Source organism: Semicossyphus pulcher, unplaced genomic scaffold (genome assembly GCF_022749685.1).
Source record: "Semicossyphus pulcher isolate SPU_LCO1_2020_fin unplaced genomic scaffold, fSemPul1.0.p SCAF_7, whole genome shotgun sequence".
NCBI lineage: Eukaryota > Metazoa > Chordata > Actinopteri > Labriformes > Labridae > Semicossyphus > Semicossyphus pulcher.
In genome coordinates, this window is record NW_027211748.1 from 24,891,989 (window position 1) to 24,915,003 (window position 23,015).

Consider the following 23,015-nt stretch of genomic DNA (forward strand, 5'->3'; position numbering starts at 1 on the left):
AACTTTTTAAGCTTTTTAAGACCGTCAGGCAGGTGTTGCTTTAATTAAAAAATGCCTCACAACAAACTGAAAGGCCAAACTTTTCATCATTTTTCATCACGCAGGTTTCCAAACCTCGGGATGAAAAATACCAACGCCATTTTAGAAACTTTTAAACTAAAATAACGTCATCTACTTATTTGACCTTTTCCTCAGATTCCTCGTGTGATTTAGTGTCTTTAAACTCAACATCTTTAAACCTGCAAATCTTAACAGGCAGGTACTCGTGAGTCATACTGTGATGAATACTAATTATAAGCATGAGTCAGCTAAAACGTAGCTCTGACATTCATCATTTCTGAACAAGTTTTTAAGACAGCATTAAGCAGCTTTCAGAAACAGAAAGGACAGATTGATCCAGTCTCGGTGGTTGCATCAGTCGCTCTCTGAAAAGTTGTGTGATGCAGCAAAAGGAAAGGTTTTTAAAAACCAGTGACAATGTGCCAAACACAGAAATAAAGCATCAGTAAAGATTACCAGCGATTAAACGACTCAGCAACACAGACTGAAGGAGGCTTACCACAACATGAAGGTATCTTTAACTGGATTGCATTAACAGTTTCTGTTTACATCCCTGTATAGTAAACTACTGTGTAACACGTGGTTTCCCTAAAGGACCCCGGGGTGCACTGAGCGAATGCCTGTCAGCTTTCATGCTGTGTTTTTATGATACTTGCATCACTTCTGACAAGGCGATGGAGCGCTGTATGTTCACTGAGAAAGAAATATAAAAAAGAGCTTCGGGGCGGCGTCGTCTTTCCTTATGCCATCCAACACTGCAGCTATAACAATGCAATAGGAAGCTAATATCACAAATTAAATCTATTACTTAACTAAAAAAGGTCGTCCACACAAAATCTTAATTATTATCTAAATTCATACAAATGGGAATTCGACTGAGCTATCTACGTGAATAATCAGTACATTTCATCAGCTGAGACTGACCGTGTGATGTGGTCTTAAGCCTGGGGAAAAGAGAGTAAAGGGAGCCTTTACCGAAGACGGTTTTGTCAAGCAACATTTTGCGGACCATTTTTATGGTCACCAACATCACTGAAATAATAAAGAAATAAACATTCTACAGCTAGAAGACTTAATGGATGAGTTAAATGTTATTATATTAATAGAAGTATGCAGATGCTCCTTCAAATGTTCATCTTCATAAGGAATATCCTACCTTAAAGGGCCAGTTCACCGATTTTCAACCTCAGTCCTATCATGCTATTATGGGGAGCTAATGCCATTATGGTAGGGAAAAAATGCACTATCAAAGTGCAGTGCTTTTGGAGGACGTTATCCACCTATCCAATGGGCCCTGGAAAACCTCCACCAGACTACATAAAACGTGTCATCTGGCGGAGGCCAGAGAGCCTGTTAAACTACACTTCCTCAATCTATGACGCCACCTCCGATGTCATATCTCGTTCAAAATCATCAAGTTTGAAATGTAGAGTGCAGACCTGTAGAGTTTTTAGACGATTCTGTACCGCTCTGAGCCATCGCTTGCAGCGATCAATGTCCTTGACTGGAAAACGGTAGTATTTCACTCCAGCGTCTCTCACTAGGCCGTTCCTTTCAGAGGGAGGGGCGCAATGCACGCTGGGTGATGTAGGAAAGTAGAATGGGCGAAACCACAAGCTGTTTGTACGACTTTCTCCACAGCTATGGCACCAATTTCAAATATTATTGCTTCTATCGATTACAGCTTTGACTGACTGCTGCTTTTTCCAGGGGTGTGTTTCAGTTCTGCGTTAACGGTGGAACTAAAGTGAGATTGTGTAAACTTTACAAAGTATGTGTATTGTGTATTTGATGTTGTTCTTTCATTTGTTTTACAAAACATTTAGAGAGATCAAAATAATCTGGAAGAAATAAGTTCTGTTGTTGAAGCAAGATATGGAGCGGTGACATCCATACTTTATGCAAGGCTGCATTCTGTCCTTTCTTTTTAAAGTTATCATGCAGTTCCCTCCAGTTGTCTTGGCATGGAGCCAGGCTATCCCTCCTCCCTTCTGCTAACCTAATCAATTGTTGACTCTAGCTTCATATTTAGCATATGAAGTGTAAAAAGGCTAATGATCTTTTCATCCAACTCTCAGAGGGAAGCAAAATAGCATATTTTGAGAATATTAAAGTATTCCTTAAATCATTATTTTCCATGTTGATGAGACCCTTCCTGTTAAAAGTCACCAGACTGACAGTCTGAGGTCAGCTGGAGAGTTGAGCGCTGTTATTTTGTAGCAGATGCTGAAAAGGCGTGGATAAGTATGACATGTTTTTTTTAATACTTGGAAAAATTATTGCTGTTTAACTCAATCCTTTTAAATCACAGCGGTTTAAACCTCTAATTGCAGGAGCTGTAATACTTATTTGCCATTGAATACAAAGAAACCACTTAGTACATGTTTCAAGCTGGTGAGACAGAGGCTAGTCCAGATGTGATGTCAGTACTTCAGCTCTCCATTTGCCATATTAGACATAGAGATCTGGAAAATATCCAAGATATAATTTTAATGCATTTTGTAGCATCAGGCAGCACAACTAGAATTGGATTGGAACAGTAAAAACTGCACCACTGTGCCCCAGAGAACACTGTGTGCTTCGATGGCACCCTGCTGGATGCTTTGAAATGATATCTCAATTCATGATATTACTCTTCAATAAAAGCCTGCAGCTGCTGCAGCAGAGGCCCAACGCAGACGCACGAGAGGAGGAGTGCTGCTGCGGCGGCCGTCTCTGTTCTGGGCCGTGTGCACTGTGAGCCCAGGGGCGATGTCGGGATAAAAAGGTTTGAGCTGTGCACAAAGAGAGGGGGGGGCAGAGGCTCAGAGACATGACAGCAGAAGATCCATTTAGATTAGACAGTTTTAATATCCTCCAAAGTTTCCAATAAACAACAGTTGGAGCTGCTGCTGCGACGTGGTCGTTTGATTGTCCATCACCTCGGACGTAACCTCGCTTGATGTGGTTTTGAATCGCTGCCCTGACTGGCCTCGGATCTCCGCTGGTATATCAACAACAAGCGATAAAGCCATCCTGCAATCTGCTGCTTTCTACACTGTACGGCAATTCACAGGCAGTTATGCAGGTGCCTGGAATAAGCTTAGCCAGCAGGCTGCCTGCATGAAGCATTTCCAGGAAATATGCTGAGATCTAATTATTAATTTTACACCCGCTATTGTAGTACTCTCAGACGCACTCCAAACATGGAGTAAAAGCGTATTACTTATGCAGGCAGAGCGGGGAGGGGGGGCGATGCCTCTCCATTACAGATGTCTGCTCTTCCTGCATGTCCTAGAAACTCAAGTGCCAGAAAGGAGAAAAATAGAAACATTTTCATCTGCTTCTGACAAAATGGACTGATGCCGTCAAGATGCTTTACTCCCCATCCAACAAGTAGATCAAACACTTCCGCCTATGATTGCTCTGCATGATTTCAAACATTAAAAGCATGAAAGTTTACCACCAAGCAAAACTAAGTGAGGTCAAACTCGATAGATAATGAGGCGGCCAGATGGATGGATACGAATCTTTGGCCTTCTGGAATCGCTTCCCTTTTAGCTTTGTGCGTCTGTGGTAACGGCAGCTGTTTCCCTCAGACTGCTTAAACACTGCTGCCATGTGCTGTATAAAGAGAACAGCACTAATTCTGACTAATGATAACCAACGATGGTGGTATAACACACCCACCCTTACCCCCCCCATCTCCCCCACACACTTCCAAGATAAGAAAAAAAAAATGCTAATGTTGCGACTATTCTCCATTCACATTTATTATTGAGTTGGATGGTGAGTAGAGGAGTGTGCGCTTCTTGTTATTTGCACTCTGAGACAGCAGCCAGAAAATTCTTTGGAGCATTATGAAAATTTCAACATGGCTATGTTTTTGTCTCGCTTTTATGAGGCTACAGTCATTGTATGAAAGAGAGCACACATCGGGGACATGCAAATTGCTCTTGAAGGCAATTATGCATTCATTGAGATGCTTGAAGGCCAATGGTTAGCTTGATTTCTGACAATATGAGCTCACACTGTTCAATGAAGCAAGCGCTCTGCGATGTGGGTCAGTCGTCCAAGGATGCCAGTGAAAGATCTAAATGCAATCCAAATCATCAGACTGATATTTACTCTGCTCTTTTCTGTTTCATTATTGTTCACTACTGATGTGCCTGACAAGATGGTGTGACGGACAACCAACTAAACTGCCACAGAGTAACAGACGTTAAGTGATACATCTATGTAAGCCAACGAAACTAAGTATTTAGTCTGTGCTTTCTATGACATGTGTGAAAACGTTTCAGAAAATGGAGATAACAGGGGGGCATTATGTCACTATGGAAGAGCTCTTCAGTGGTCTTAAAACATTGACCAACATAGGCTCAAAGCCGACCCAAACATCTTACGAAACCTTCCAAGAAAAAACAGACAAATGTAGTATTGATATCCTAAAACAGGGGATGGGCAACCCTGCTCCTGGAGGGCTATCTTCCTGCATGTTTTAGGTTTCTCCGCACACCTGATTCGAATGTTTTGCCTGTTACCAATCCCCTGAGACACTTCAGTTGGTTGATAACGAGCAGATCATTCAAATCAGGTGTGTTTGAGTGCGGAGAAACCTAAAACATGCAGGAAGGTAGCCCTCCAGGAGCAGGGTTGCCCACCCCTGCCCTAAAATATTCACATGAGCTGCGTCTTGGATTCATCTGGTCAATGATTTTTTTCTGTTAGTGAGGGGTAATCAGGGTGAATTACAGTTTTGTACCCCTTTGTCCACCAAAATTAGCACATTGACGCGGGTTTGTCAGACCCGGGAAGACCCACTAATAAATGTCTCTTTTCCCACTGCCAGTGGAGTATACTCCTGTCGGTCTCTTTTCTGCTGCGTCAATGTCTGACGTCACAAACACACCGGGTTAGTAAACAATAGTAAGCATGAAGAACTGACATAATCTTCAGTAAGCAGCATGGAGGCCGGTGAAGATGTTACAGTGGTTAGGTCTTTATTGTATCTATTCCTTATTCAGTCTATTTATTAAACTCGGCACCGACCAATTTGGAACGATGTACGAGTGCTGCTTGACGGGAGGACTTTGTAGCTGTGCGTGTCATAGCATCGTGCTATGCTATCGTGCATCGAGGCAATAATTACCCGGCTCTACTGCAGAGTCATTTGACCCGGGTCTGAATGCCGATTGTAACCTGTCTCAGCAAAAAAAGCGTGTGTTAGCGTGGGAAAAGGGTTATACGAAACACAGAACTTTGTAATCTCCGACTTGGTTTTCCTGTCGGTGACCAAACTGCCAGATTTAGGCAACACACGCACTGTGAGAAAGGTGAGGGAAAGACTGTAGAGTCGGTTGAATGATGATAAGTAGACACATTGTGTCTTGGCCTTAAAGTCACTGCTTTCAGAATAAGAGCCTGTGTCCCCTAACACTGCACAACCTCAATTTCACAACCTCAAAGTGCTTTTCGCCGGCGCTTACTGTTGCTAGGTTACGAAAGTTGTCTGGCGGCACTTCCGCTTCCCTCGGTAGTGACCATTAAGTGTGTTTTAAATCGCTCTGTATGCTTCATATTTGCTTTAATTCAATGACATTTTACAAAGAAAGGAATCCTGAAGGAATCATGTCTTAGCAGCCGCACTAGACCTGGAAATTGTACCCTCAAAAGGATTAGCTTCTCCACCGCCATTGTTGTTTACAAAGTTGATAAATGAAGCCCCTTCTTGATTTTGATTGGGCAGTAAGGTGACATTTATAAGCAGTTTTCAAAAGTTGAACTGTTTTCAACTGAGAGTGCTGTGAGCTTAGAGACAAACTGACACCGAGTGTGTTTTTGAGCTGAGGACGCCAAACTGCATCGGTTTTGTATAGAAACGAGGCGCTGCCAGCACAAAAAAAAGCTGTTAGTGGACACGGGCCCTTAAACAGACACCATGGCCCTTAGACAAGTGCTGTGAGTATCTAAACAGATACTACAAGCAGACATTGCTTGGCAAGAGCTGATATTACAGTAATGAAATGACACTGTTAGCATATGTGGTCAGAGAAAACATGTGACGTGAGTCAGATGTGTTACTTCACAACACTTCCAATCTAGGTTGCTAAAAAAACACATGACCAGGGCAGCTTCAGTTTAGTGGGTACCTAAGTGAGAACTAAAACACTGTTGGCCTGCCAATTAACAAGAAAGTATGCTACCAAGAATTAATTTCTCTGCTGTGATTTTTGAATAACACTAAGTGATTTAACTTTATAGTGGGTCCACTTGGGTATTACTTGGTCTCAGTCTCAGTAATTTGTAACCAAAGTCACACGGTACACTGGGGCCAATACAAACTAAGTTTTGGCACCACGTTACTTTCAAACTCACTTTAATAATGGCGGACTGCCCAAACATTATAAATGACAGCTACAATGTCAGAATGTAGGCAAACACATCAGGTTTCTCTCCCAGCATTCATCAGTCATCAAACCCCGAGAAGTTCACTTTCTTTTTGAGAAATGAAGATCTCTGACAGGCCGGTGATAAAGTACTATCACACAGCTGTGAGCTTGCAGAGTGAACTATGAAATATGGCTTCATACCTGTGAGGTATTCTGGGTCGGGCACGGGGTCCGACAGCTCCTCATGGCACTGAACCTCTGTTGGCACCGATGCCACCACCATGCCATCTGGGAGCTGCTGCTCGATGCCTCGGGCAAAGTTCTTCTGCCTGGTGTTAAGAGAGACGAGAAAAAGGGAGGTCCCGCTTAGAGACAGAAGCACTCAGTCACCCAACACTGGCAGAGGAGAAAGTTTTAGAGCAAAGAGGGATGAAGGATGGATGAAAGGAAACAAAGAGCTAACATGATGAAAGGGATGAAATTGATCATATTTCTAAATTGAGCTAAATAAAGCCATGACAAAACAATGTTCTCCCACACATTTTAAACTAATGTACACATAATGCACCACGAGTCACACAGTAGCTATAATGTAATAATCAATGCTTTTCCAAACCCAACTCAGGGCAGCTGCATGACTTAAAATGTGATCCCTCTGTTTGTTGCATCCTCAGGCCAGAGGTACAAAAACATGCATACATCGAGTGCACCTCAGGCAGAATGCAGGGACAACATCCAACGAACAAAATATCATCTGAGTTTATCAGCTCATTTCATGTGTGGCCTATGGCATATTATGTACAACAGTCCAAAACACACGTTTTGTGCACATTGTTTGCTACTCTGAGGCGCCACGTTCATTTCGACCATTTAACATACTCTTAACTTTGTTTCAATAGAGCCCTTGGACTCCTCATCACTCATTACTTTTCTGAGGTTTGACAATGATGATAAAGATCTTAAAGATATAATCTCGATGATTTTCATGTAAATAAATGTCTGTTAAGTCATCTATCACTGAATGATGCAACACAATGGTGATTGAGCCTTTGAATTTGCAGTATTACAGACTGGGTGTCTGCAGCGACTTTAGTTGAAAAAATCTCAAGCGGCGCCCAGTTAGTGACGCGTTTCCATCACCCAGCAGTGGTTGGTCTGCCAGAGAGGGTAGGCGGAGCTAAGCGGCTGCTTTTACAGTCTCTGCAAGTGTTGTGAGTAAACAGTAATCTACTACGGCTGAACAAACAAAGAAAAGATGGATGACTAGAGATACAACTTCAAAAATAAGTGAAAATCCAAAGAAAAAGAAACAAATTGGACGCTCAGATGAAGGCGAACAGTGTACAAAGGAAAGCGACCGTCAGCGAGGAGAATCAAGAGTTACAACCGGAGCCAACCGTGGATGTCACACATGTCTGGGTATCTGGGAAGTGTGCTCCCGCAATTACCCTTTATCGCCAGAAAGTGCCGCCAAAGAGAACGAAACTGAGATCTTCAAGATTATACCTTTAACTATGATCGTTTACATGTCGGATGAATTGACACTATAAATGCCTTGAAAGGTAGTTTTGTGAGTGCTTGGGTGTTCAGGAACCTCACCATCAGAACCTGACTATGACAATAGATTAATTATGTCATTATGTCAGGTACAGGTGACTGCCTCTTGACAGGAAAAAAGCATCTTGACAGGTATGTAGTGGTAGACATATAGTCAGTTGCTGATGATGAGGTTCAGGTGAGGAGGTCCGGCATGGAAAGTGTTGGGGGAACATGAAGTCTTCACAGTGGACAGTTAACTGTGTGGTACAAGTTGTGGAAATGTGTGGAGATCGGGAAAGGAGGTAAAGTCTCTGGTGAATAGGTATCGAGTTGAAAAGAAAGGTAAGAAAACAGAAATGTGTACCGAGGACAAACAGAGAGACACTGTGCGTTTCTGCTGATGTTGCTTTTGTTGTTGGCAGGTCTAACGTCTGTTGGAGAAGGCAGCTGACTGAGAGTGTGGTTACATCCAAGGGCAACTCGAAATCAGAGCGGTACATTTGCAGCAAGTGTTGCATCGTCCTTTTCACGGCTATACATCTGACACAAAGATAATATGCATCGTCTATCTGTGTGTACTCAATGATTTAGTCCCGAAGAAACATCATTGGTTCATCAATCAATCAAATTTAATTTGTATAGCGCCAAACCACAACCAAAGTCATCTCAAGACACTTGACGAAGAGAGCAGGTCTAGACCTTTTTATATTATTCAGAGAGTCCCAACATGAATCGACCATGACCAGTATTTAGTAACATTTGGCAGCAGTGGCAGGAAAAACTTGGCAGAAACCACGAGCAGAACCAGAGTCATGCTGAACATCTGCCTTGACTGGATGGGCCGAAAAGAAGGAGATACAGGAAAGAGACGGGCAAAGAGAGCTTGTCATATTTATTCATGCATCCAGCCCCACCACTACAAGCAAAAGAAGTTGGAAACGATATAAATTGTACAGTAGCAAATTCCTGCTTTGGGACTTATTTGGAAAACCTTCTAAGAACATGAAATACCATACATAAATCAAACTGAATTCATGCAAGTCTGTATTTGCCTTGAAAATCCCATGGCATCGGGAACTTGGCTCTTACTGATTAAATCACTCTGATTTAAAAGTCAAACATCGTATCATTTAAATAATGTATACTTGTAGATGAAGATGCAGCGTTTGTTTTTTTGACTCCACATTAAGTAGTTTTTCAAAAACATCATAATTGTTTTGGAATGACAATTTTTATGACGTGCTTTGGTGATGGACGAGGGTGAAAGAGTCAGACGGAAATCAGAATGAATGAAGGCCGGACGGACAGAGAATATCAACGATGGATAATAAGTGGGCATCAAACAAGTAGAGTAGTGTAAAGCAACACTTTCTGGCACATCATTAAGGCAAAATCAATAAATAGTGACAATTATGCAGGACTGAGCAGTGTGTTAAAGAGACAAAGTCTCACATCACGCACGTCATTTTTCATTATACTGATTGTTCTGCAGCAACGTGACTCATCTTCAGTCACCGAGCTGATGTCCTCATTTGTCTGTAGCTGCGAGTGACTCTCGGTTGAACTCACTCATTTGTCCACTCCATCATTCTTTGTCTCAATGCCATTTAGGTCCACAACAAGGTTCCTCACAGATCGACTCCAATAAATCACAAAGTAAAGTCATTCAGGTGTCTCCATACCGAAGCTCATGAGAATATGCCTTCAGTTTATTCTTGGACGGATTTATAGTCTTTTAATTTTTAACTCATCAGGTTTTAATGCTTTTAGCTTCACTGCACATGAGCAGCATGGGTTTCATTTATACCATCACTAAACATGCACTCTTTTAACCTTCTAACCTAAAAATCACAAACATTTGACTTGAAACAGACTTAAAAAGTATTAAGTAAAATCTAATTAGCAATCAATTGCCTGTTATGGCTTCTGATGAGTGATTTCCTGCTCATTAGGAGCCAAAGGCTTATCTATGTTTGCCCTTTGGTCGTGAACTTTGCCCTTTGCTGCGCAGACGATGGCATTCAGTGCACTTATTCTTTTTTTATCTTTGAAAACAGCTGCCTCTATCACCAGGAAGACACACTGATAAAATCGTTTAGAGTAAACATAAGTCAAGGTTGCAGGACTGTAAAACATAATGAGCCGAAAGTAGGTCAGAAGTTTTGGTGATCAATTCTACAGTTCTGGTAAAACTCAGCTCAGAACAAAACCAAGGACAAAAACATCGATCATGCAGGTTGTACACAACCTTGGTCAGATTCTCTAAACCATTCTAGAGGTAAAAACAAAAAGTCAGTGCACCCAAAATGTTTATAATAACGCTTATTGCACAGTTTATTGAAGGAAGAAGAGACTATATTGGAACTAGAGGGTGGAGCTGAGGTGGAGCTGAGGAGGAGCTGGGGAGGAGCGAGGGGCTGGTAAAAGATACGTTGTCCAAGTTATACAGTCTCTTTAGCTGTCTTATAAGCTACTTAAATGGCAGTATTTGTGGCGGGAGCCCTCAAGAGGCAGAAGAACTAAACAAACAGGGTTACTTAAAACAACCAAAGACAAACAACAAAGAAATCCATAAAATGTGTCTGATTATTTATGAAAAATACCACAAAAGACAAACGTATAATCCTGCTATACATGTTGGCATTTTCACATAGGGCTCTATAGGGATTGGCTCTCTTTTTGAGCCGGCCTCAAGTGGCCAGCTGAGGAACTGCAGTTTTAGGCATTTATGCATGAGCCTTATTCCATTCCAGAGGTTGCCGCTTGATTTACAGCCACAATGATGCCACATTGGCAGATCTCAGCATATTTTTAGTTCTTGCTACTGATGGAGTGAGGGCCAAAACTATTAAGACAAGACACATTTATTGATAAACTACTATCCTTGCTGCCCGTCTAAACATCACTGAATGAATAACTTATTTGATGCTGGTTATTTTACTCAGAAATCACCCCTTCTCACATAGTTCCCACAAATAACAAAAGCTGACAACAGTTATTAAATTAAGCCAATGAGACACAGTTCATCTCAATTTACCTACATGACTTCTTCTCAGTTGCTGCACCTTTAAAGATGCATTTCTGTTTAAAAAGTGAGAAAAGCCTTGAGCCTGTAAAGCATACATAGCAGCCATTAAACAAGCATTGGAGGTCCTCGTGGTTCAACGTTTTCCAGTTAATATAAACCATGCATAATTATCCCTGTGATTTATGCATGTTCTGGGCCTGAGCTGCGAATATAAAATAGGATACACAAACATTTACAAATAGCAAACTGTTGCCTGTGGGAAAGTCACAGCTTCAGAAGGGCAGAAGCCACAGGCTGAGGTAAAAACAGCGTCAAATACCAACGTTCAAATGACATTTAATTTCCATGGTCACAGTGTGGCCAGGGGTGTTAGGGTAATTAGAAGGAAATCAGGCTCATAAAAACAATGCATGTTAGCTGCTGGTGATGTGAAACAAAGTGTATCTGTTAAAGTGGGTGTGTGGTATTGGATTGAGATGACCCTGAGATGAGCCTCCAGAGTTCAATATTGGCAAAAAATGAGGAAAATACAATGTCACTGCGGGGTCTTTAGTGTCGCTGCAGTTAATGAAATAGTCATACAAATATAGAATTGTGTGTAAAGGAGCTGTTTTTTCAAACTTTTTTTTCCAGCATGATTTTAAATCGAATGTATTTCAATTGGAAGTATATTTCGTGCCTTCAACACCAAAGTTACACTCTGCAGACATGCTTCCATCAGCAGTGTGAACACTACTTGATTTACTTGTTATTAATGGGTCTTAAGTTTGCCGAAACAACATCATGATGCAGATTAGTAAAAAGTAAAAGTGAAGCTTTGTCAGGTCCGTCCTCAAGAGGAGAAGAAAACTTTAAAATGCTCGTTTATTGAACGGATGTCGAATCCATCATTTCTGATGCTATCAAGGAAGTCAGGAAATCTAAACGCTGATCAGCTTTCCCGACAATGTGAAGCGACTTATCGCTCAAGTTGAAATGTTTTATCTAGAACAGATCGTTAGCTGACCTTACATGCAGATACGTGTTTATAGTTTTATTAACAAGAAGCTAAATCTTCATCAGATGATCGCCGATGGGAGCCGGGAACTGCTTTTGCTCTCCTCCCACACCGTTTTTCCTGCATACACCAAAGCCTGCTGATACGTCATTGGTCAATACTACTGGGACTACAAATGTACTACGAACGGAAAAATTACCATACTTAAATCCTGCGCCTACAGATTCTACATTTTTATGTAAATAGAGATTATCATAACCCCATTACAAGGTAGTGGCAACAAAAACATGCACAGCACCCTCGTCTTTATTAAATCTTTGTTACCTACTGTTGCTCATGTCTGGTGTGAAACCAAAAATCAATGTTTATTGATGTGTAGCCCAAACCATGTTTTTTTTCCTGAAGCTAACCGAGGACTTTTGGTGCCAAAACATAACAAAACAGAAACTGAAATTTCCCAGAGGGAGTCATCCCAAAGGGATCAATAAAGTTGAGTCTAAGTCTAAGTCTAAACTGGTTTCTGTCACTGTTCGCTTCAGAAACTATGAGTAGTTTAAGTACTAGCGTAGTTTAACTAACACAGAAAACACTGGTTGCAATCAAAATATAGTACCTCAAGAAAGGTAAAGTGATGTGTCATACAGTAAATAACATACGTCAGGTCTTCTACCCGACTCAAACTCCAGTCTCATTGGTCCATGGCTCCTCTGTGTTTGTTTGCTCCCAGCGCAGTGCACTCTTTGGCCCTATAAATAATGTCACCTGCCTTCTGATAGGCTCTCCTGTTGAAGGCACAAAACATACTGCCAACTGAAAAACAATTATTTGCAATTATTTGTGTTGCAATTCGGATTGGCTACTTATGTATCTCCTTGTACAGAAACAGTTTATCTACCTTTTAGTTGTGCCGGAAAACGATTATAAGACAAGATTGGATGGGAGTAAACTGATGTCATTTTCTGCTGAAAGCTTCTGCATGTTTTAAGCTGATTTACAGAGTCAGTCTCTGTTGTTCTGCTGAAGATGATTAGTTTACTTTTAGATGGATGTGAAGTATGGGCTCCGATCGCTGCCTTCATGTCTGACAATTCATTGTAATTTTTGCTGAATGATGATATTGGATATTGTCATTGATGAATCAACAACCATCTGCCACAGTAAGGAAGTCATAATTCATGTGCTTAACTGCCAAAACTTACCAAAGACATTTTTCCTTGTAGAACAAACTGTGGGGAAACAGCCACCTGTTTAATAAACTATTGAAATATGATTAAAAAAGGGACAACAACTCTTCTTTTTCCTTTTTTTCCTCTCGATGGTCCTCTTAATGTGACTCAATTGACTCAGCTTTCAAAAACAGCCAATCAGAGCCCGCAATAAGCCGCTCCCACTCCATCCCCTCAGACGCATTTCATATTTTAATTAACCGAGTCAATGAAGGTCCCTCTCTCGAGACGGGGTTTTAGGGCTGTGGTACAGTAAGCTGAGGTGAGCTGAAAAAGGAAGAGGAAGATTAAAGGAGAGATGCCTGTGTAGAGTATTTTGAGTGTGCTGAGGGTGTCAGGTGGGAGCGTGGTCTTAATCATTGATCCCAAGCAGCCACCAGAAGAGAACAAAGAGCACTAAAATATTCATTAAAACCTGCTCTGAGCTTGTCGAGTGTGAGAGGGATAGAGAGGGGGAGGAGAAGGGGGGGGGGGCAGTGTTAGGAGTAATGAGAGGAGGTTAGCTTTTTAACATCTCATTACTGGAGTCCACTGGCTCCCGCAGAGACAGGAAGATAGAGGCCGTGTCACTTAGCTCTGTAATATAAACCCGGATCAGATCGTGTGCTCTGGAGATGCGACAAAGATAAGACCTCCTTCCTGGACGCTGCAATCATATCTCGCGTTCCTTTGAAACCAAAATCACCCAGCGCCTCGTTGGCCCGCCGCCAATGACATGACAATGATTTTAGCAACAAGGAAACGGATTAGCCTAGCCTTTTTGAAAGAACAACAAGTCTGCCTCTGAAGCAGGAGGAGAGGCTTCCTGCGCAGGGAGGGCAGGGTTCACTTCCTCTTCCGAAAAACATGAGACGCATTTGGGGACCGCTGAGCCTGACAGATGAACCGTGATGGATCCATGCCGGGTGGAGAGAATCAAACCAGGTCTATGTGTGTGCGCCTGATTATGCTCTCACGAGACGTAGCTGAAAGGGCTTGGGTGCCCGGTTAGACGTCTGCACATCTACTGCAGCCATGTGTGTCTGTGAGCATGTGTTTGGCTGCATACCTGGCTGTGTTTCTATGCGTGTGTGCAATTATGTGTGTTTTGCCGTCGGGTACCAGCACACATCGCTTGCTGCTTCTCTTTTATTCTCCCTCTTTGTGTTGTTGCTCCAGAAGATCTAAACAGAAATGCCTCGCAGAGACCAGGGAGGAGAGCCTTCCTGTGTGATGCAGCGCTTTTTCCCCAAATAAATAAAACATAAGCAGTCAAACTTTTACTTGGAGGCAATAGTTTTTCTGGAAAAAGTGAGGTAGCGGGCTGAAGAGAATAAAGGACAAGGTAGGAAGAAGTGGATGTTTTATAAAAGGGGAAAGGAAACATGTTGCACTCCCAAAGCACTAAATGTGGCAGCTAGATCTGTGGCCCTAAACTCTAAAAGTTAATGATCTATGAACCCCTGCAGCGTCACTTTAAAATGTGCTGGGCTCCACGGTCAAGTTAGCAAAAATAAATATGCTACATCTGGTTAGACTCTAAAAATACAGCAAGTAGGTGGAAATAAAAAGGTGCTTCTGGTACAACTGTCAAAGTAAAACTGGCTGAGTTTGAATATTATAAGTTTTGGATGTGCAACAGTAATAACACTAGTAAACAGGATCCGTCTCAGGCACATTCCGTCTGCGCCAGGGTTCTGGTCCGTCAGAAGGCGCGAGCCCTCGCCCACAACAAGCGTGTTTGATCTGTAGCGCAGCAGAAAGCTGGCCCAAGCAGCTGGATTTGCGCGATCACAAGATTGTGCGAGAATCGAAGTCACACAATAACATTATTGTTAAACAGAGGAACACACAAACAACAGTTCAGTTTGCACCTCCGAGGTTGATTATCTGCTCATCTGGAGATCATTCCGTGATTTTTGTGCTTCAACCATGGCTGAGTACACTCCTTAATTAAAGGTGTTCTTTTTTCAAGATTGTTGTTGAGTGTTGTTGTTATGAAAAAGGAAAAAACGTGAGTCTGTACCAGTCTGTAGCTGGTGTTTTATTTTGAAATGACCGGATGCTGTATGCTGTTTTCGTGTGTGACTTCCTGTTTGGAACGATCTGCTCTGTTCAGCTTGACGTGTGCTTGAAGCGGCCTCCGTCAAAAATAGACCCTGTGCGGATCTTTAGCGGAGCAGAGCGGAGAGATGCTTCTGGGCGCTGCGTGCTGTGGCATCACGAGCTTGACTTGAATGGCCGCGATCGACTCCGGAGGTCGTGGCGCACTCAGAACACGCTGGAGACAGATCCTGTGGAATTTGAGGGTTATAAAAAAATCCCTGTCCAAACAGAAACTCAAAAACACAACAGAAACGCTGTCAGAAAGGTTAAAAGCACCACTTGTCACGTCCGTCATTTGGCGAGGAATGTCGCCTCATTTGTGACGCCTCACAAAGGGGATAACGGCGTACAGCCTGACGTCACGAGCCAAAAACACCCGTCTACACGTCTCCGTGGAAATGGAGTTTATAAAAGTCTTCACCCTGGCCGGAGTTTCAAACAAAAACTGACCTAAACAACGTTTGTGATTGGACGAAAGGCCAAAGCGCATACGTTTTGAAAAATACCTGTGTACGTGTAGACATGGCCTTGGAGGAATACACTTTTAAATGGAAAAGTTTTTGGTTTCAACTCAACTGAATAGCTGTGATTCAATTATTAAAGATAATAAAAGGGCCCTTGAAACAAATTAATAATAGGTTATGTGACATTAGTTATAATAGGTAGTTAGGCTGCTTGCTACCTGTTGCTAGGTGACATGAGCCGCATTTGTTGACGCAAGTTCAAAGGTGGGAACAGCTGGTGATGCAAACAAGAAATACTCCTGTCAAATTTCAGTTAAGCCTTAGCGGTCTACGAATGACTCATCCTCTGTAGATCACGTCCTCCGAAGGATGCAGCCCCCGAATTGAGACGCAGCAAATGTGAAATGTCTTTTTTTTTTACTACCTGGTTAGCATTAGGAAAAAGATCTTGGTTTCAAATTATTTATAGAAGTAAACTCCACTATTGCTTTTACATAGGAGTCAAACTCTGGTCGACTAGATCAAAGTCAAGTATTACTTTATTCACCCAGACGTCCACCCCAAGCAGACTTTCACACTCTTCACATGACGTCACACTACTTCAAGGACACATTAAGACAAGAAGCTGCAGGACAGCGTCCAGATATAACACTAGAGGGGTCCCTAAAGCTTCATATTTTGAAGCGTTTGGCCACTGTCCAAGCTGTCGTATTTGAGGAGCTGGCAGTGAGGACGAGCTGGCTACGGCAGCTGCAGGGATCACAATTCAAAAGCCGAAGATTGCGAAGATGCTTTCAGCCTGGGTGGGGGGTTAAAAAACAACTACTCTCAAATGATGATTACACAATATTCAAATGTGACTTTTCATAATCACTGAATGACGGAGACAGATGCTTTGTGCCACTCCGGGGCGGTGGGGGAAGGTTTTTGTAAAAGTGCCAGTGAACATCACACAAAGATTCCCTTTCCATTAGTCCCTCCGTCTCTGCGCCTGCTTTCTCTCAAGGGCAAAGAGCACGTCTAATAAGGATGTGGTCGGACACAGGCCGCAGTGCTGTTTCACTTGCACATTTAACTTTCCACTGTCAGTGACTGCTGAAGGCTGCACGCCCCCTTTTTTTTTATTTCTGTGTGTTGAGAAATATCACAAAGTTTGAAAGCTTCTCTGACTAGATGTTGTTTAACACAGTGTCTGTTAAGGCACAGTCTCTGGTCCTCAGTGTTCATGTCCAGAGGGAGTGGTGGGAGTGATGAAGAGATTCAGCCTTTGAGTCCAGTGTTTTGGACAGCCTTTGCAAAGCCTCAGAGATTTCTCCAAAGAGGAATTACATTTTAGCCAATAAATCTTGTGTACGGCGACGCTCTTCCCCCCCTGCTGTTTTTTTAATATTTGAAGAGTACAGCAGCAATTTATTTGATGGGTCTTGCAAGAGACAGATTAAAAAATTGTCAAAGGCGATGTAGTAAAAGAATAGATCCAATAGTCCACACTTTTAGTCCCTAGTGTGAGTTAAGCTCCAGAAAATTGATCCTACATACATCCGACTTAATTATATCTCAGTTCTTATAGCTGGTTGTGGTTCCTAAAGCCGACACCCAGATGAGGACAAAGGATGGTTTGGATTGGACACATTCCATGTGAGACTTAAACCATGTAAGCAGGCATTGAAACCACAAGAGAAGAGAAAACAAGGGAGACCCAGGAACAGCTGGAGGAGTCAATAGACGGAGACAACTGAAGTACTCTTGGAAGGAGCCGAAGAGGGCGGCCGAGGACCGAGGGATTGTGGATTACTTACGCTCAGCTAGCAGCGACAGGATTTAGGTCAAGTCACTAAACAGAGCATTTCATTTCTTTTAATGATGTAAGGTTTTTAGTGCAGAGTGGTTCAGTCTTGGATGATGTAATGTTTGTTCTCTGTAACAGAATTATAGCATTTGATGCAATAATTGTTCTGTGTTGTTACCTGCACAGGGACTGTGAATAAATGTAGATAACTCTGAGACAGTCAGTGAGGGTTTGTTGTCCTGGTTGAATAAACAAATACAATTAAATGAAATAAATATATCTTGAGGAGTTATCTTAACTAAAACCATCTACCATCCATAACATTAATTATATCGAATATTCAACATATCAACTTTAAAGTTTAAGATGAGGCCTTCCAACTATTTTTATGGAAGAAATATGGTTTAAAATTAAGCAGCCATCAACCGTCACTGCAAACCATTAAACGGGTTGATGGCAGCGTTCGTGTTCGCGTGCCTCATTTCTGCCTGAATTATGTTTTCTACTGTTGCTTTTGTATTGCGGACACGTCCGTAAACACGTTGTAGTGATACTAACCCGGAAAAAGTCACCATTACAGAGGACTCCTCTCTTTATCCTGCACGCTCTCCTCCAAGTAATTAGTTATAAATGTGTATAACTACCGATTGTTTTCTATTAGCCAATATCGTTGCATTACCTGCTTAGGCTAAGGTTAGCCAGCCAGCTGTAAGCTGGCAACAAGCTACCGTTAGCAAACAAGCAAACGTTAGCTTGTTTGCAAACGCATACGATTTGCCAGTTAGCCAACGTAGCAAAATACCGTCGAGTGGATAACATCAAGAAGGTTGACTGCAGTTCACACAACGACCAACGGTGTCACTAACAACGAGGATTTTTGAAAGTTACACACCTTTAAGTGGTACATCTTGAATTTTTATCAACCACAAAATATTTTAAAGTGTATTTAGAGGTGAAATAGTGCTTAAATAGTGCTCCCTATGATCCCTGTGCAAAGCCACAGTCTCCGTAATAGTTACTACACTTGAGCAAAGGACATTTTCCTACATTATGCAACATTTTGGAGAGCCTTATCGGATACATCTTTGAAATACATCATTGTAAAAGCAAGGTTGCTTTTACAACAAGCCATTTGCTACTGAGGGGCAGCACAGTCATTCCTGCAGTTCAACATTAAACCTGACATTTAGTTTCCTTGGGGACAGATTTACAGCCTATAGCAGACATGTATTGCCTGAGGCAGCCTTCCACATGTAACGAAGCGCTTCTACATAATATTCCTGTTTTTAGTTTAATAAATAACTCCTACTCAATGCTCCGCTGACTTCACACCCTTGGGGGATCTCCTGAGTTCAGTTCCGATACTCTCTTCCCGTAACTTTTGTTCATTTTACTTTCAAATGTTCATCTGGTCCAATTAGGTTAAATTCCAGCGCACTGGCTCCTGGTCAGTTTTAATTCATTTCCTTCCATCTCTAATAATTACGTCCTGCATTAACCATGCCTCCCACAAGAGTCTCACTTCCTCTTCCACCTCATCTGCACAGGAAGCATTATGTGCTCTTCAAAGTCTGCCTAAGACTGCAGTCTCTATTCACAAGTACTTTGAAATGAGATCAGAGCATTTGAGGTTTAGATTCTTGATATTAACTTTCCTGCTTCATCTGCCCCTCCCTCTCTACGACTCCTGTGGTGGATCCCTAAGTGGGCGAGTTGCCTCCAGGCTGAGGAATCCATGCTCAAATTAAATTCCTGGGCAGCCGATGACTTTGCTGACCTTCTGGCTTCCTGAGTTCAGTGGAAATGATTGCAGCATGCAGACATTGATAATTAAATACCTTCAAAGTACTTTAATATCCACATCAAACCCTTAGCTGATCATGAAAGAAACACGGCATCTCTTTGGACCTGCGTGGTGTAACATCCATCAGGACTTCCAAAGAGATGATGGAAGGCTTTTTTTTGAGTATTTCACCTCCTCACAGTATTTGCCTGCGCTTATGGGAAATGTCTTGTGTTTTATAGAGGAGGATCCCCTACAGTGGCAGGTTTTACTATCATGCATATCACACTTTACTGGGAGGGAATCGGAATAAAAGTACCTGAGGCTCCTTGCCCTATAAAGAAATAACCTTTAAATATATTGATTCAATTTGATATGCTTTTAAAACCTGTGGAGACACATCTACCTTCTGATTATTTCTGCCCTACAACTGTTACCATTTTACAACCATTTAAACCATATACCAACCAGAGAGAGCACTCAAGAACTCACACCATTATCACCAATAACAGTTGTGTTGTATGAGGGGGTGTTTGAATGTGATTCAATGCACCGTAATCGTCTGAATGGGGTCAAACCTTATGTGAGACAGAAGGCCTTCCTGAAAGTGCCTCCTGTTTCCAACACACTTGTGATTTGTTTCACAGCAAAGAGAGGGGAATTAAGTTTGATTTTAAACGCAGAGCTGCAGATAATTAAAGATCAATCTGTTTTGTTTTTCTTTTACGGCTGTTAGATTATGTGGTTGTAATTTTAAATAGCACAACAGTTCCCGTTTAAAGTAAAAAAACAACTGCTTACTCTGCAGCATTGTTTGATGCTCTGTTTTACAGCGTATCCTCCTACCATTTAACATCACTGTATGGTTTAATTACACCTTAAAACCATCTTTTTATTGCTCACCTGAGGTTATCACTGTGTGCAGTGGCAGCACAATAAAATTTGTCACGCCATTTCAGAGCGTTGTTTTGTGGTTGGAGGCACAGGAGCGTTGTTGTTGGATGTTTAGTTACGGGGATCTCACGAGCTCGATGATCATAAGTGTTGAATTCACCTCTGCACTGCGTGTCTGATTAAACCTGATTACGTTTTGCAGCCAGGGGGGCATTTTTCTAGGAAAGAGAGGCGGTATTTATACCATTTACACATTGTAACTTAATATACCATCTCCATTTTAGGCTGACCGCCGGGGTACACATGTGTCTGTAGGTAACTGGCTGACAGAGTAACTGACTGACTGAGTGACGGTATTTTTACAGCCGTAGAGAGAAAGAGTTGCGACATCTCAATGGCGGATCATGGAGCATATTGGACCTCCACTGACGCAACTCTCTGTCTATAGCTGCTGCTCTGTCTTGTTGTATGTTAACTGGATAAAGGCCTCTGTTTATGGGCCTTTAAACCTGGCCAGGGTTTCTGTTAAGTTCATTAGGATAGATTTAAGACTCTTTGATACCACATAGAATGCAATTTTAAAATGTTTTTTATCATACCGTCCAAAGTATGAAAGAATATTGGATAACGGGTAGGAACGTCATAGTCATAAATTTCACTCAGAGGTTAAAACGTGTCACATGTACAGAGGCGCAGCCCTTGATGCAGTGGCCCCGGGTTCAACTCCCACCCTCAGCTCTTTACAGCATGTCATTCCCACTCTCTCTTCCCATAGCTCTGAGAAGACACGGAGGCGTGTTCCAACTGCGATGGTTGGCGAGTTCAGCGAGAAATTGAAATGAGCATTTTCAGTGTTTTTCTGCTTCGTCCTCTGATTCCAACTCAGACGACCTGCAAAACGAGCTGTTTAATGAAGTTTTCTAACAGTTCTGAAATTTTGTTTTTATACTCGTAGTTTTGTGGAATCATAATGAGACTTTCAAATCAGCATTTTTACTATTTCATGGCAAATTTCCAGAGGCTTAAAGGCTGTTGTAAAGGCTTTGATACTTTCTAAGGCCTTTTTCGGGGGAATTAAATTCAAGGCTTTAATACTTTTACCTCACATGCTGGTGATGATTAGCCTCCTTGTTATTCTGACTCAGCTGCTACTTGTTTTCCTTTGATAAGAGGGAGGCCTTCTGTACTTTTTGCTAGGCTTGCGAGAGATAGCAGGAGGAGGTGAAGCTGGACTGTCTCCCAAAAATAAGTGTCCAAACTTGCTTTTACATCTGGCTGAGGTCCAATTACAGTACAGCCAGACCACATACCCTCAAGTGTTCTGCTTGTGCGCGTGTCTTAAATTTGAATGCTTCTTTCCTTTGTAAAATCAGAGATTCAGATACAGGTGACATATTTATACCAGGTGCATGTATTTACTCGCAAATGCAAGTCTTAATTTATGTCCAACTCACATTAACTGCAAATGACACATCTGGAACTTCAGACTATTTCACCCAAAGCTCTTCCAACTATGATGACGGAAACATGGATATCACCCCGGTGTGAGCGCAATGCCCAAACCCCGCCAGACTGTTCCCCTGCTGAGAAACAAATGGCAGAACAATGTTCCACATGCTCCACTTCACAAACAGCTTGTGTGTTTACCTAAAGGTGGCCTTGAGGATCTGTCCATTGGTGCTCTCTTTGCTGTGATTGTTGTAACCGTAGAAAAGGTCTCCGAACACAGTCTGGTTGGCTGGGATGTCAGCTGATTCCCCGCAGTCTATTCCCTCGGTGCAGACCTCGGACAGCGGCAGGCACGACCTCCCATCTGGACCACGTTTGTAGTCCTCGATGCACCTGAAGTGACGGCAATGTAGGTTATTAAATTGACTTCCTTATTAATATACCTTAACATAACTAACTGTAACCCCTTACAATTAATTCCTTTTACTGCAGTTCTTTAGTGTGAGAAAACAAAAAGTGTGCAGTAAACTAAACAAAAGTATTTTCAGGTTAAAGCTGAATATGTTTTTTATACAGGTGCTGATTAGACTGCCAATTGTGAAACTGTTAAGCCTTTATTTAGTAGTCAGCCATATCACAGGAAGCTGCTCTCTTGGCGAGTTTAAAATGATTAACGAGGATCACATAGCAGATAAAAGGATCAATAAGATGCTGTCTCTGATCTGAATTGCCTCTTGCTTCGGTCGGTCGCCTGCAATGAGAGTGCTCAGACACTGAGCTGATATTAAACTTTGCAATTCATATGATTTTGGAAAGTTTTGGTGTAGAGAGCACCCAGAGCAGACTATAAAGGCAGAGATAATGCAGTCTAAATAAATTAAAATGGTTTTATAAACCGAAAGGCTTACAGTGATGAGGAAGTCCAATGGAGAGATGAGCAAAAATCAAACTTCCCAAACACAGACAAGAACCAGAAAAACTAGCGTTAAAACGCACTAGGGAACGCTAAAACACGTACAGCTCATAAAGACAAACAGATGCCGGAAGACACAGAGCACATAAACTGGGAAGGTGAAGCTAATCAAGCACAGGTGAGACCAATCAAGACAGAGCATGTAATCACACAGGCAGGAAACACAAAGGGCACAAAGGAAGTGTTTGAAATAAGACAAAGCGCATGAAATAATTGAACAACAGAATGAAAGCAACACACAACAAAAGGAAGAACAGGAGAAATCAATGAGAGCCATCGTTAGTTAGGCCTGCATGTTTTTTTGACCACATTTTCCAGTGCTAAAGAAGTTTGATACCTCTTTTGAATCCCAATTCTGAG

The 23,015-nt window shown here is 42.0% G+C and overlaps 1 protein-coding gene across 2 annotated transcripts in view; it reads right to left on the reverse strand.

Moving 5' to 3' along the window:
* Window positions 1–23,015, reverse strand: part of astn1 (astrotactin 1) — a 440,186-nt gene that overhangs the window by 234,628 nt on the left and 182,543 nt on the right. For both annotated transcript variants that reach the window (XM_069684331.1, XM_069684330.1), the window contains exons 14-15: window positions 21,881–22,075; window positions 6,630–6,757 (exon numbers count right to left, since the gene is read on the reverse strand). In XM_069684331.1, coding sequence (XP_069540432.1) covers window positions 6,630–6,757; window positions 21,881–22,075 — 323 coding nt within the window. The remainder of the gene's footprint in view (window positions 1–6,629; window positions 6,758–21,880; window positions 22,076–23,015) is intronic.